We start from the raw sequence: 14,346 nt of genomic DNA on the forward strand, positions 1-14,346 counted from the left end.
TTACTTATATTATTTGTTAAAGTTGTAGAAATCTGGAAAAGTATGAAAATGGCTCTCCTTGCTTTATTCAGAGCCAGTCCCCAGCATAGCGTATGCACCTGGGCTGCATTCAGGCCTAACAAAACTTGACAAAAACGGGTTTTTTTTAAATAGAAAAGCCGTAGTTATGATGGCGCTACTGCGTCTGAAAAGTAATGCCAACTTGTGTCTCAAACCTGCATTCTTTCTAATGGTCAGCAGGGGGCGACTCCTCTGCTTCCAAGAAGACTTCAGGTTGTATTCACATTTATGAGAAAAAGACCCTCGCCCCCCCTCACTCTGTGACCTCAGTAAACGCTTTTATGGGCTCAGTTGCTATTTTCAGGTCATACAGAATGAAACATGAAGTTCATCTTGTGAATTATGGTCATTATTAGAGTTATAAAGGAGCATAATCCAGCAAGCATACCATGCTAGCTGGCAGGGTATTAACAAGCATACCAACTTCTTAATCACAAGTTGTGATTGTGCAGTAACCCTCATTTTAACAGTTAAATCCACCATGTGCTTGTTTCAAAAATGGTTCAAAAATAAGACGGCGACTGCGAAAATGCTCATGTTGAGGCTTCAGGACGGGAATTCACAAAACCAACACATGGCATCAGAGTGCCTTTATCAATCTTTTATACTGTTTATGTATCCATGCTGTTATACTTGTCAAGCATGCGGGAGCTGATTCATCTTATTCTTCTTTTTGTGGACATCCAACATTTAGGCGTGTTACCTTCACCTGACTGGCTAGAGTAAATGTACAAGAATCCAAATTGTAAATTTCCTGACAGAGAATCTTTGGGGGCTGTTCACTTTTGTGTGTTACCTTTTTAATATGGTAGGGTTTAAATAGACTTCTGACACACACAAAAAAATGAGATAAAACATTTATGAAAGCTCGTTGCCCAGCGTTGTGCATTGCTTGAGAAAAACATTTTAAAAACATGACTAAAAATAAACTTTTCACAACGTTCTTAGATTAACTGTGTCGATTATGTGGTCTTATCTGATCTTATTATCTGTGGCCTGCCTGTGTCTGGAAGAGGAGTACCACTCTGGTTCCTTAGAACTTGCTAAAAGGGTTATTTTAGATTATTGTTGTTTTTTTTACCCTAATGATGCCAAAAAAGCCACCATTTATTTACAACACAGGAAATCATTCCTGTACAACTCCTCCATCTAATACACAGTACACACTGCAATAGTTACACCCTTTTGCACATGCTCTACAGTAAAATAACAAATGACAAAGTTTCACAGGTTACAGTTAAATGTCAATCATATACATTTCACCTCTGTAATATTCTTGATATTTATAATTGAGCAATTTTGTATATACTCGTGCTATTTGTAAACTTTGTAATATATTGTATTATTTAATTAGTTTAGTCTGTTACTGTTATTGTCTTGGAGCAACTGTAACCCACATAATTTCCTTAGGGATTATTAAAGTATTCTGATTCTGATTATCATTTCTTTAACTAGCCTTCAGGAATAGTTCTCCAGGCTTTTTGATGGACTTTCAAAGCCATTTTGTTTGATCCCACACTGCTTCAATTCACTGCTTCAAGGTTGAGGTTTGGGCTCTGTGGAAGCCAGTCCATTACTGATAGTGTTCCACTGTGTGTTTTCTATACACGTATGCTTTTACTGCATCAGCAGTGTGTTCGGGATCATGCAGAAAAATGAAGATGCTGCCAATCAGATGTAATGTGTGCCACAAGGCTCAGTTTGCAGGCCTTGATTGTTTTTGTTATACCTGCTCTCTCTTCAGCACATTTTGAATGCTTTTAAGGACATTCCTTATCACTGTTATGCAGATGACATTCTGTTAAATACCTCTTAAGCCCCAATGTGTTTCTAAGTTACAGAGATCGCATAGGTGCATAGACTCTTTTAGAAGCTTGATGACTGACAATTTTATCCAACTTATTGAAGAAAAACATGAATCCTTGTTTGTGCCCCTGGCAGATTTGTGTCTAAAATATTGGAAACTATGCCACATTTATTAAATCTTTTATTAGGAACCTTGGGGTAACTTTTGATGCAGCTTTCACTTTAGATGTTCACATTAAATCTCTGGTTCACTCTTCAATAGTGTCATGCTCTAAGTTGGAAATTAATATCTTGCATTTATATCATTGCATCTGAATGATAGGAATTCCTTGTTCTGTTGGTTTAACAAAGCTTCTTTGTACGCCACTGCAAAAGTGTTAGAAGTACCGACACGTCACACTGTTACCAATTTAGTTATGTGTTGAGTGTTTCATGGACAAACATTAGTCTAGATCAGTAAACTTCCATACATCCATACATCTTTAGCAAGTTCTAGACATCATGTGATCAGGGTGAGTACTAAAGGAGACAGAGTTTTTGCAGCAGTGGTGCTCAGACTCTCCCACTGAGCCTGAGATCCTCCAGACTCTGTGGTATTCATTAAAAAGCAGTTAAAAACTCACTTTTTTAGACTTGCTGTAACTTGGTTACATTTTTGTCTTCATGTTTTGATTATTTTGTTGTTATATTTATCTTAAAATAATATTTTTCTTACTATACAAAATATAATGAGCTGTTGGCTCAAGACTTTTGCACAGGACTATATACATTCAGATTTAGTTGTGTTAGGCTAAAAGTCCCCAAAAACAAATATATTTAAACAAAATAACATTTAAAAGCTGAAGCCAGCAGATATATTTGTTCATAAATGACATAAAAGTTCCATTTGATTAATGTTTTTGATTAGATTTCTTAGATCAGTTGCACCTGTGTCTAAATTTCCGGAAAACCTTTGCACCCCTGCATCGCTTTGTGTGACTATGCAAATATGCCTAGTGCATTGTTTTGGTTTTCCCCAGCAGCTGTTTAAATCTGTTAACACACAAAAACCCAGCGAACACAGTGAGAAATTAGACTCGTCAAAGAGCCAGTAAAGTGTTTCAGTGTTTTGGTTCAGGTTTATATTTATGATTAAATGCTAGATGTAATTGTTCGTAACGAGATTCGTTGAACTACATATGAACGTTTACGTTAAAATGAAAAAAAAAGAAAAAAAAAAGAAAACCTCACGCACACACAAAAAAACACTTCCTTCCCGTCACGATTTTCCTCGTTGATTTTCACCAATCAGAATGCAGCTTGATTGCTGCTCACCCAATGGGAAGCCAGGAAGCTCATACTGTCCGTGTGATTCCACAGAAGGAAGCGTTACCAAACACTTTAACAAAGTTTTAAGGTAAGTTTGAGCCGAGTTTGTCAAAGTGTTACTTCACGGTGAATCAAAGGACCTCCTAGGCAGAAACTAGGCGTGTGGGCTTCCCGAGGCTTTGGGCCGCTTCAGCGGCGTGGCTGCTCGTAGCTTTACGGTAGCTCTATCTATTCTGCGTGACATTTCTCACAGTAACCTCCATCCCTTTCAGTATAAGGTACTGACATTTTAAAACGGAATAGCTATCTTTGCGGTGTTCTGACTCAAACCAATGCAGCTGTCAAACTGTTATGAAGGTAATCAGCTAGCTCACCTGTACGTACGGGTCGCATAGCAACCACGTCCCCTAGTTTTAAGTTGGACAACAGTTATAGCTTTGACATTAAAGTTACATAGTCTATAATTTGAGTAAACTCTGGGTGTGTTTTCTGTTGTTTCTGTAAGGCTTAATTTATGATGAGTTTATAAACTGTAATCGAAGGTTTTGTTGTTACTTTAAGCTAGGAAACATAGCAATGTAATAAAATATCCTCAGATAGCAACATTTGTTAATGTTTTTGCTTATAATTCAGTGGATCTCGAACTTTTTCTGGCTTGCCTGACTTTAGAAGTCAAAGCTAAAGCTGTAATCGTGATGTACGTATTTATTATACACTTAACTGCGACTTTATTGGATATACCTGTTCTTAACACAGATTTCTAATCAGCCAATCACATGGCCTTGTTGATGCTAGAGGCGAATGGGCAGACTGCTTTGAGCTCATAGGAAATTAACGGCAACTGAAATAACCACTAGTTACAACAAAGGTATGCAGGAGAGCATCTATGAAAACATAGCACATCCAACTTGGAAGCAAATAGGCTGCAGCTGCACAAGACCATACCAGCAGCAGAGGGCACAGCGAGTGCCACCCTAGCTACAGTTCACAGGGGCTCAACAAACCTGAACAATAGAAGATCGGGGGGAAAAAACATTGCCTGGTCTGATGAGTCTTGTTTTCTGCTCCAACATTCAGATGGTAGGGTCAGAATTTGACATAAAAGCATGGATCCATGGCTCAGGCTGCTGGTGTAGGAACCATTATTTTAAGTCAGCTTCATTCCACATGTTTACCCAGGTCATCCATACTCTACTTATAGTGGAAGTGCTAGTCATATTCGATGTACAGGGGGATAAATAACTTATTCACAACTAGCCTCCTGTTGTTAATGTAACTTTGAGTTAGTTCAGATGTGCTAAATGTCGTTTTCAGAGATGAACCTCTCACACATTGCGTTGGATGTGTCTCCCTAATTAGAATGTTCTAACTTGAAACACAAGAGCCATGCTGAAGAGGGTTTTCTGATACCATGGCAGCCCAAAATTAAAAGGAATCTAAGGCTAAATTGAAAAATAAATTGATAACTGTTTTAAAGACACTGGAAATAATGTGATCTGATCTTCTAAGTCAAAATAAGATAAAAACAAAATCTGAATAAACTGAAAACATTTTCGTGTCCTTTATGAACAGCTAGATAACAAACAGTGAAGGTGGAAAATAACAAATGAACTCTTGAAATTAGTAACTGAAACAGCCGCCTTCAGCAGCCGCGACCTCCGTCAGATGCTTCCTGTAGCAGTTTTTAGAGGCATTCATGATGAAGAGGAGGAATTTCAGATTGTGTTTGGTGTGTTATTAGTCATTGTGTGCTTTTTTTCCATATAATATTTTGCTGGGAATCAATTCAGAAACCTCGGATATTCCAGAGGAGTTAAATGTTTTTTCTTGCCCCTTAATTCATTACTTACAGTTTACAAACTGTTTATAAACTTGCCTGAGCAAAAATAGACTGTAAACAAAGTTTATGGTTAACTGAAATGGTTTTGGAAGACCTGCCAAGTTAAGGTGATCAAAAACACAAGTTACTTTTTATGCGTCTGCATGCAAAACGTGCTCCTCTTATTCATACTGACTGTAAAGAGGAGCCTTCCCAACATGTAAGGCCTCAGGTTTTCCAAACTTCTGCTGAGGAAAATTTGTCCTCTCTAACCAGCAGTTCACTGAAGAAACAAGTCAAACTGAACTTGAAACTTAAAAACACTGTAACCTTGGAAAAACCGACTTGATTTAATCACAGAATGCTGAAGCTTCGGATGATGAATGACCACGAAGGCTCTGATTTTGCCACCCACTTCTCACGAGCTGAAATCTCTGAATTTTGACAGAGTCAGTTCATTTTTATATCTCTGGATGGTCAGATCACACTGTTACTGTTAAAACTACTTTAAGGATCTTTCGGATATGAGGAATCAATATTTCTAGCTTTAGCTGTTTTCCATCAATATTCAGTTGTGTAAATAGCACCTAGTACATCCTCTGGAAACTGGGCTTTTCTCTTTGACGAGCAAACCTCTGATCTTTGATACAGTGACTACAGATAAAGGTCGCATGCTTCACCACATCATTCATTTGTGTGAAAAAGTAATTATGCTCTCAGCCACAGAAGCTTGTGTTGTCCACCTGGTGTTTCACATTGGGTTGCAAATCTTTGACCTCTCTTCCTTCATGTCCATCAATTGAAAGATGTTTGAGGGTTTTCCTGCATGTAACAAGTGTTACCTTCACAGGAACGATAACCCTCCCTTTCCTGCCTCTGAGGTCTTCCTTTGTGGATTTGTCGGTGTGCTGAGGATTATTATCATGGGAGGAGATTTGGGGTTTAATATGTTGCCAAAGAACACCACAGCATACAGAATGGACATGCCAAGGATTTAACTACTGGTTGTTGACCACTTGAGTCACAGATGCTCCCCCCCAGGCTGACATAACCATGTAGGGATGGTCTTTTCCTGACAATAAAGACCTTTTTCTTGCATGACTCCCACACAGGTGTGGCAGACACATGCAACAGAGTTACCTGCAGACCCTGTGATCACATTTTTCAAGGTTTTTTTAGACCAAAAAAAAGAAAAAAGAAGAATTTGTGGTCATTTTAAATCTCTTGCCAGACTTGACATCAGATAAATGATATATGGCATGGCGTCACCATGTAGTTGGCATGTTTTGTTTTCCAACAGAGAGAGCTTTACTAAAAACGCTAGAAGTGTAACTTAATGCTGTGTGGTCATAAGGATATGATCATTTATAGGGGTGATTAAGCAAATTATTAGCCCTCAGTGTCAGTTATTCTTATATTTATGTATGGATTGAAGCGAGTAGATGTTAAAAAGCTACATTTATAATTGAAAATGATCATTTGCAAACTTAGTCAGGGGGAATTATGAAATGTTTTCTGCTTATGCTTTTCAAATGTGAGGACTTTCCATTTTTACCCTTTTATGTCATCTGAATTTATTGTTCGTATTTTTTTGGACTGGACAAAATGAGCCATTTTTGAATTCGTTTGATTCATGCTTCTGAATCAATTTTTTTTTGTTACCCAAACAAGCTCTCCAGGGAATACTAGAGGTTGGCTTTTGGCAGCAAAGGATGAATTTTATATTTTAAGCTCCCGATGATCACTTAATCCTCATCCAGCTGCTAAACTAATCTCACAGTATACTTCCAGTGTACCAGTTGATAGGATAGCAAATAATTACATACTGCCTAAGTCGTTTCCTGTACACCTAGCCGCCAAGCATACTGTGATTCAGTAAAATGCGAGGACGTGCACCTAATCCAGCTCAGAGGTTCCTCTTTCCCTGCAGAGCGCTCCTAGTCAGGATGCATAGAGACAGCACCAGCAGGTTTCAGCGGTTCATCCAGGGCACAGGAGTCAGGGGCTGGAGTGGGGGAGGGGAGGGATGAGATTAAACATGTTTTTATGTAATGAGGGTTTCAGAAGGGAGCTGGGGTAAAAAAGGTGGAGTGAGGCCAGAAACATGGTGGATGTATTTTGGCTGCCGTGGGTCGGGCGGTTAAGTCAGCAGAGGTGATACGGTTTATTATCCCATCACTCTGAGTGAACACGATTAGAAACTGAATCTCCTGCTTCAGATAAAATGAGACGTAGAATTAATGACCACTGATCAAAAATTTAGAGCCTGAATTTGAGATGACGTACGTCTCTCACCACATGTTTTTATTACCTGCTGACGGTGGAGGAACAGTGATTTACACTGGGTTCAAACCTCCTACTGTACTGGGGCCTTTCTGTGGACTTTCATATTTCCTACATCTTCATGGGTTTCCTCTGCATGCTCCGGTTTCACCACACAGTCCAAAGACATGCGTGTTTGAGTAATAGTTGTTTTTGCCCCTTAGTCGTAAAAGGCTGATGGGGTATTTTTATTATCCTGCTGAGCGAGTGGTTGGGGGACGTGGACGCCCAAGTTTGTTGGGCGATAATGTGATAACTCGAGAACAAAGCAATGGTCTGATACAGCTGGTGTATCTATTAAAAATCTCAGGTGAGTTTGAATCTCATTGACCGTGATCTCAAAGTTAGAGGTCAGTTTTGAAAGCTTGAAATTTAAACAGGTGCATCTGCTAGGAGGCTGAGCTGCTGCTGTCAGTATTTTTTTAATTATCTGTGAGTAAGTGTGGATGTCCGTCTCCAAATATTAGCCCTGTGATGGATCGATCCAGGGTTCACCTTGCCTCTTACCTTGAACCAGTTAAAAAAAAATCTATATCCAAAAATGTAGTTAAATGTTTAAATAACACAACAAAACCCAGAAACATTACATTTAAGACAAGAGAAATACGAGAAAAGGAGAAAATCCTCAAATTTAACAAACAAGCAAACCTACAAACAGGTGATAGAGTAGGGCTCACTGTCTTATTTGTTATGCTAGTGCAAGAAATTGAATATCATTCATGTAATTGAATTTAAAAAAGTAAACTTCCATGTATTCTGTATTCATTACACAAAGCATATTATTTCAAGACTTGTTTTTGATTAAATTCAGTTGATTATGGTTTGTAGCTCATGTAGTGGAATATTGTAGAATATTTAATTTGGATTTCACAGTATATTTACACTCTGTTAACCACGTGGTCAAGCACAATCATTAGGAAAAATGCTGAGTTGACAGTTGTCCAGTCGATCATCAACACCCTCCTCACGGAGGATAAGCCATAGAGAGTCATTGCTGTATTGAAGCATATAAATAGAAAGTTGACTGGAAGAATGAAGAGTATTGTAAAATTTGCACCACAATGACAGAAGACTTGAGAGGATTGTAGAGGGGAAAAAGTGGATTGAAGAACTTGAGAGAATTTCACAAGGAGTGGACAGAGCCTGGTGTCAGTGCATCAAGAGCCACCACATACAGACGTCTTCAGCCGAAAGTAAAACTTGCATTTGATTTGGAAATCAAGGTCCTGGATATGTGAGAAAGAGTGGAGAATCCAACGTGTTTGAAGTCCAGTGTGAAGTTTCCACAGTCTGTGACAATTTAGGGTGCCATTTCATCTGCTGCTGCTGGTGGTGGTCAACACAGTCGTCTACCAGGAGACTTTAGAGCACTTTATCAATCCATCTGCTAACAACCTTTATAGTGATGTCAATTTCCTTTCCCAGCACCACTTAGGACCTGTCCACAGCGATAAAACTACCACCAAATGGTTTGCTGGCAATGTTTTCACCCTGCTACATTTACCAGCCAACTCACTTGACCCTAACTCCCACCGCAAGAAATCTACAAAGTGGACGAGAAATACCCAAAACCAAAACACAGACAAGCTGAAGGCCACAATCAAAGCAACCTAGGCTTCAGTAACACCTCAGCAGTGCTACAAGCTGATCGGTTTCATGCCACTAATTACTGCACTTATGCAGTAATTAGTGGCAAAGGAGCTCAAACCAAGTATCAAGTGTATAAACATGCGGATGTTTCCTTTGTAAATCCTTTTTTATTCCCATTGATCTCGGCAAATATTCTACTAATCTCAGATACTTGATTTCATGAGCCGTACATTAAAATCAATGAAGTTAAAGCAAAAACAAAGCTTGAAATATTTCACTTTATATTTGATGAATATACAATATATGAAAGTGTACCTTTCTGCATTAATTGTCTCAAGTAGTGTTCAGAGAATGGCGGACAAGACTGTGGATGGAGGTCAATGGACGGGATGCGCAGTCATGTTTCTGCAGTCGCTGTGTCCCGGTGTGAACCTGCTCTCTCTCTACAAAGACCCACAGGGAAAGTTCATCATTTTCAAAGTCATCAAGCTGACACTTACAGGTGAGCCCTCGGTTAGTCATTTCTCATACTGCATGCTCATTAAAATAGAAAAAACCTCTTGTAGGGTTTACCTTGATTAATCATAGTCTTCCACTGTTAAGACTCTGCTGGAGGCCTGGGTACATTTGAGATCCTAAAGGTCCATGACGCGGATCCCTTCCTGGGGGTGGAGGTGAAGTTTGTGAATGTGGCAGCATGTCATCAGTTCCTGGAGAGCTACAGCTCTGGAGCGGTGAGACAGTATCTCTGCCAGCACGCCTGCCGGCTGCTCGCTCTGTCCCAGGAGTTAACTGTGGAAACCCAGCTCAAGGCAGGCACTCATACTCTGGATCGGTGTCTGGACAAGCTGGATCTTTGCCTACAGCACATCCACCTGTCACAGGTAAGGTTGATGTTCCTGTTAAACTGTTCTCCAGTGATTTTAAAGAGGCAAAAAGATTTTAAAAGTAGATCTCATTTCACCTCACCGTGCCTGACACTGGCCGATTTCTAATGGGATTTTTTCTTGCAAGGTAATTTAGCTGCAATGTGAAACCTTTTCACAAAGATTCACACAAGCAGGTTTGTCATAATCATACCTGTTCCTGAAAGCTAACAGCCACACTCTCTCAGTGACAGTTCAGCCTGATCACTCGTTAGAGTTCCACACAGCCAACTTTTGGGAGCAGTTGAGTTTAAGGAGAGGGAGACAAGACAAAAGACACACTGTGGAAGAGAGCCAGAGATTTAATAATAACTAATGATTAAATGCAGAGAGGTGTCAAAACATACAGTGAGTGAAAAGAGACCAGAATGAGGAACACTGCATCACAGGAAGCCCCCAGCAGTCTAAACCTATTGCAACATAACTAAGAGGGCATTCAGGGATCACCTGATCCAACCCTAGCTATTTGCTTTACCAAAAAGGAAAGTTCTAACCCTAATCTTAAAAGTAGAGAGGGTTTCTGTCTCCTGAATCCAAACTGGGAGGCTGAAGGCTCTGCCTCCCATTCTACTTTTAAATACTCTGGGAATCGCAAGTAAGCCTGCTGTCTGAGAGCAAAGTGCTCTAATGCGGTACTATGAGGTCATTAACATGGGGGCTGATTATTCAAGACCTTGTATGTGAGGAGCAGGATTTTAAATTTGATTCTACCAGAGAGCCAAAGAAGAGAAGCCAATATGGGAAATATCCTCTCTCTTTCTAGTTCCTGTGAGTACTTGCTCTGCAGGATTTTGGATCCACTGAAAATGTAACCGCAAAATTTAGCATTTTGAAACAAATAATCTCCTGTTTCTGCCAAATTTAAGCCATTGCCCTTTATTGTAGTCACTATGGCCTTCGGAGAGTGTGCCCACTTTGACGTTCACATTTATTTTTATTCTGAGTGATTTCTGCCATTTTGTGCCTTTCAGCCGGAGCGCCTGCGCGATGAGGAGATCGATGAGCTCGAGCAGCAGCTGCAGAGTCAGGCCCGCGGTCCTGCCTCACAGTCCGTCACCATCATGCAGGAAGAGTCTCCCGTTCCCAGCAACTGCTTCAAGTTTCAAAACAGAGTGTTTGGTGAGTCGAGACTGTCCTTGTTACTAGTCGTGTGTGTGGTGTGCTGTCCACAGTACATTATTTAGATATTCTCTGTAATTTAACTATCGGGGATTGTCGTTCATTTACAAATGGTGGGCTTACTGCCATCTCCTCGTTCTCCTCATGTGTCTGCAAAAACAAATTCAAGAAGCTGACAGAACTTTGTTGATTGACTTTTTTTTTCTCGACAGCACATGAATTCAATACTATTTCAGCTGACTCCCTAATCCAGCCAGTCAGTGGGAAGAGATTAATGCCTGCAGCTAATGTGTTTGGTTTTCATACTTGGACTGATTTCATATTGGGTCAACTAAAATTTGAATTAATAAAAATGCAGGAGATTTGGTGGCTGCCAAACAACTGAAATTAAACACCCAGTGACACATTAAGGCTCTCCTGGGGTTTGTAAATTGATGTTGGTGGTCTTGATGGGAAAAAAGGAAAGTGTGAAAGTACAACAGCAGGGATTTTTGTTAATGAACTGACTGCTCTTTATTAATTGCACCTGATTTTTCAGTACTTTTGATCATGCAAGTGCACAACTTTAAAGCTGCTCTGATCAGTTTTTTCCATATGAACAATGAGATTACACAGCTCTGTGATCACAGGCTATTCGCTGACTTTGCCTGTTTGTTGTTTGGTGCTTAGCAAGTAGTGTTTGCTGCTTGAGACCAGCTGCTTGCTGAAGCAGTGAGCCAGAAAACCAAACCAGTGAACTTAAAGGTGCTAAGTGCGATGTGCACTTCAGGAGGTAGTGAAGACATAAAGCTTAAGCTAAGTTAAGATGAACTTTAGACTTGTTAGGACATTGGTCAGCTGGGTAGCACTGTTGCCTCACAGTGAGAAGTCCTGGGTTCAAATCCACCGGTCCATCTCTCCAGATAGCCTGGAGAGGTATCCTATCACTGTCCCCATCTGGCTGAAAATTACTCATTACAGCTGTTTTATAATCTTAAAGCACATGAAACGAATGAATATGCAGAATCTGCAGCTACAGCTGGCAAAAGGACAGTGCAGTATTAAAGTATGAAAGTCCTGTCGGTGTACATTAAAATTAAACAGTGTGGGGGTGCATCCACTTGAGCTTTTTTCCAGCCGTATGCAATCGGAGCTCTATGTATGTAGAAAAGGGATTTATTAAATGTCCACAGGGAGGTCATACAAGTTCAGGGGTCTTAAACGTTTGCTGGGTGTACCACCAGCAGTGTCATGATACATGACTGGCAGATGCTCTGCCTCTCTTCTAGCCTCACGACTGGATGAGCCCTTCTTGTTGACTCTTTGCTCCTGCTTTTAAAAGTGGACCAACATGGCTAAATTTCACTTACCTAATTAGAAACATGGTTTACATGTTTCGAAAAAATCTGAAGCTTGAAAATAAATGTGGTTAATTTTACAGATGTTTACAGGAGTTTCCAGAGGTGCTGAGTGTCCCTTATGTGTGGCCCTTTATATAAAACAGCAGCCAAACTGACATCAACACTAAATGAGAAGCAAGGAATTAATAATGCATCATGTACACAAGTCCTATTGGTGTTTAAGTTTGGGTTGAAAGCTGCAGCCTTTAGCTTTTCTCATAGTCATACACTCATAGTGGGGGATGACTGGACATCAGCGGAGAATGTAACACTGCTGGTCTGAGGATTCAGGTGTGCACTTACTCCTGGAAAACTACAGCATTAGTATGAAATACTGTAGTTTTGATTATATGACTATTTAGTTTGCTGTACTAGAGTCAGGTACTATTATTTGCTTAGAGCTCCCTCCCAAGGTGCTCTCACCTGGACATTTTTAGAAAAGCATTTGGAGTTATCAGCTGAAAAGAAACACTACATCAGAAGAGTCAAATGTGTGATTGAAGCAGCCTGCTAAAGACTCTCAGTAAATTCTTTTAAAACTCAAATTTTTCGATAAATTGAAATGTGATTCTTCACGTAGTGATGCTGGGATTACTACGCGGGAGTGGAAAAGTTTGGGAAGTGAAAATGTATTTGTAGATTTTGAAAAGTTGTGACTTTCTAAATCCACAGGCTTCCCACCACCATTCAAAAAAAATGCACATTAGGTTTATTGGTGATTCTAAGTTGCCCATTGGTGTGAATGAGATTGGGAATAGTTGAGAGACAAGTGGCCTGTCCAGGGGGCACCCTGCCTCCACCCTGTGACAGCTGGGATTGGCTCCATTGTCTCTGCAGCCGTGAATTGGATAAGCAGTTAAAAAGGTGGATTGATGGACTCTGTTTATGTGGAAACATGGAGAGACGCATAGATTATTTTTGTCATCTGGTGTATAAATACATTTCTTATTAAATGAGCAGTGTTTTTTTTTTTAAAGAAAGTGCTCATTTCTGTTGTCTGGCTGTTTTTTTTTTTTTTTAGTGGAGTGGGATGATGGGTGTCTTTCATTTAGCTTTATGGTTCCAGCTATTATTAAAATCTTGACTCTCGCTCAGGTTTTTATACCTCAGAGATGGAAACATTTGAGGAGTGTTTTTTTTATTTTATTTTTTTATATATACATTATTGTGTAATGGTTTTAGAGTTCGACTCACTGTCACCCGTGAACTAATAGGAGTTTCGACACCCCTGCCCTAAGTTCTTCTGTGAGAGCTTGCTGTTTACATCTGTTTGTAAAACACTGTTTATGTAATCGTACTTGATTGCGGTTTACATTAATGCTTTCCCTTCATCTTTATCCTGTGGCCCCGTCAGAGGACCGAATGCTGACAGCGGCAGATGTGCAGAGCTTTTCTAACGGAGTTGGCCGTCAGTGGAAGCACGTAGGGAGGGCCTTGGGGAAGAACTGCCGCGCTCTGAAGGGCCCGGCAATAGACAACCTGGCCTACGAGTACGAGAGAGAAGGGCTGTATGAGCAAGCCTATCAGCTTCTCAGCCGCTTCATCCAGGCGGAGGGGAGGGCGGCCAAGCTGAGCCGACTGGTCAAAGCACTGGAGGACTGCAAACTCACGAGCCTGGCTGAAAATATTCTGGACCCGCAGCCGCGAGAGTAACTCTGAGTCTCAGCTGTGAAAACAGAGAAGGGGGGCGGAGTCCTCTCTGTGCAAGGAGCAGCAACTTTGTCCTCCCTGCTTATGTTATACACACAGTGTGTTTGTTCTTCACATCTGTCATCGACAGCATCCCGTCCTTCAAATCATCCCCCGTGTGTGCGTGCGTGTAGGAGTGTGTGTGGGAGTGTGTGCGTATATTGAATGATTCACGTCTTTGCTTTTCAATTATTAGTATTATTGATAATTGTTTTAATTTAGTTGAATGATCTGTCATCACTTTTTAAAAAATGCTGTCATGAGTTTAATGCACTGTTTAAACCGTTGTCATCATGTTTCTCCTTTTAAAGTCTATTTACAGATGGAA

General features: G+C 40.2%; 1 protein-coding gene across 2 annotated transcripts; it reads left to right on the forward strand.

Annotated features, from left to right (window-relative positions):
* The first annotated feature begins 3,035 nt into the window (after positions 1-3,035).
* tradd (tnfrsf1a-associated via death domain) lies at positions 3,036-14,346 on the forward strand. 2 transcript variants are annotated; one of them, XM_026169271.2, is made up of 5 exons: positions 3,036-3,262; positions 9,244-9,407; positions 9,509-9,789; positions 10,803-10,950; positions 13,684-14,346. In XM_026169271.2, the coding sequence occupies exons 1-5, from the start codon at positions 3,159-3,161 to the stop codon at positions 13,980-13,982; spliced, it is 996 nt and encodes a 331-aa protein (XP_026025056.1). In that variant the 5' UTR covers positions 3,036-3,158; the 3' UTR covers positions 13,983-14,346. The 2 variants fall into 2 exon arrangements, with proteins under 2 accessions (XP_026025056.1, XP_026025061.1); XM_026169276.2 differs by having other exon boundaries at positions 9,247-9,407.

The sequence above is a fragment of the Astatotilapia calliptera genome, chromosome 1 (genome assembly GCF_964374335.1).
Source record: "Astatotilapia calliptera chromosome 1, fAstCal68.1, whole genome shotgun sequence".
NCBI classification, from domain to species: domain Eukaryota; kingdom Metazoa; phylum Chordata; class Actinopteri; order Cichliformes; family Cichlidae; genus Astatotilapia; species Astatotilapia calliptera.

Excerpts from the sequence above, each read along its gene's own strand:
- tradd (XM_026169271.2), top strand. The coding sequence starts at position 3,159 with ATGCAGCTTGATTGCTGCTCACCCAATGGGAAGCCAGGAAGCTCATAC. Across the intron at positions 3,263-9,243 it reads CACTTTAACAAAGTTTTAAG|TAGTGTTCAGAGAATGGCGG; the intron begins GTAAGTTTGAGC and ends AATTGTCTCAAG. Across the intron at positions 10,951-13,683 it reads GTTTCAAAACAGAGTGTTTG|AGGACCGAATGCTGACAGCG; the intron begins GTGAGTCGAGAC and ends TGGCCCCGTCAG.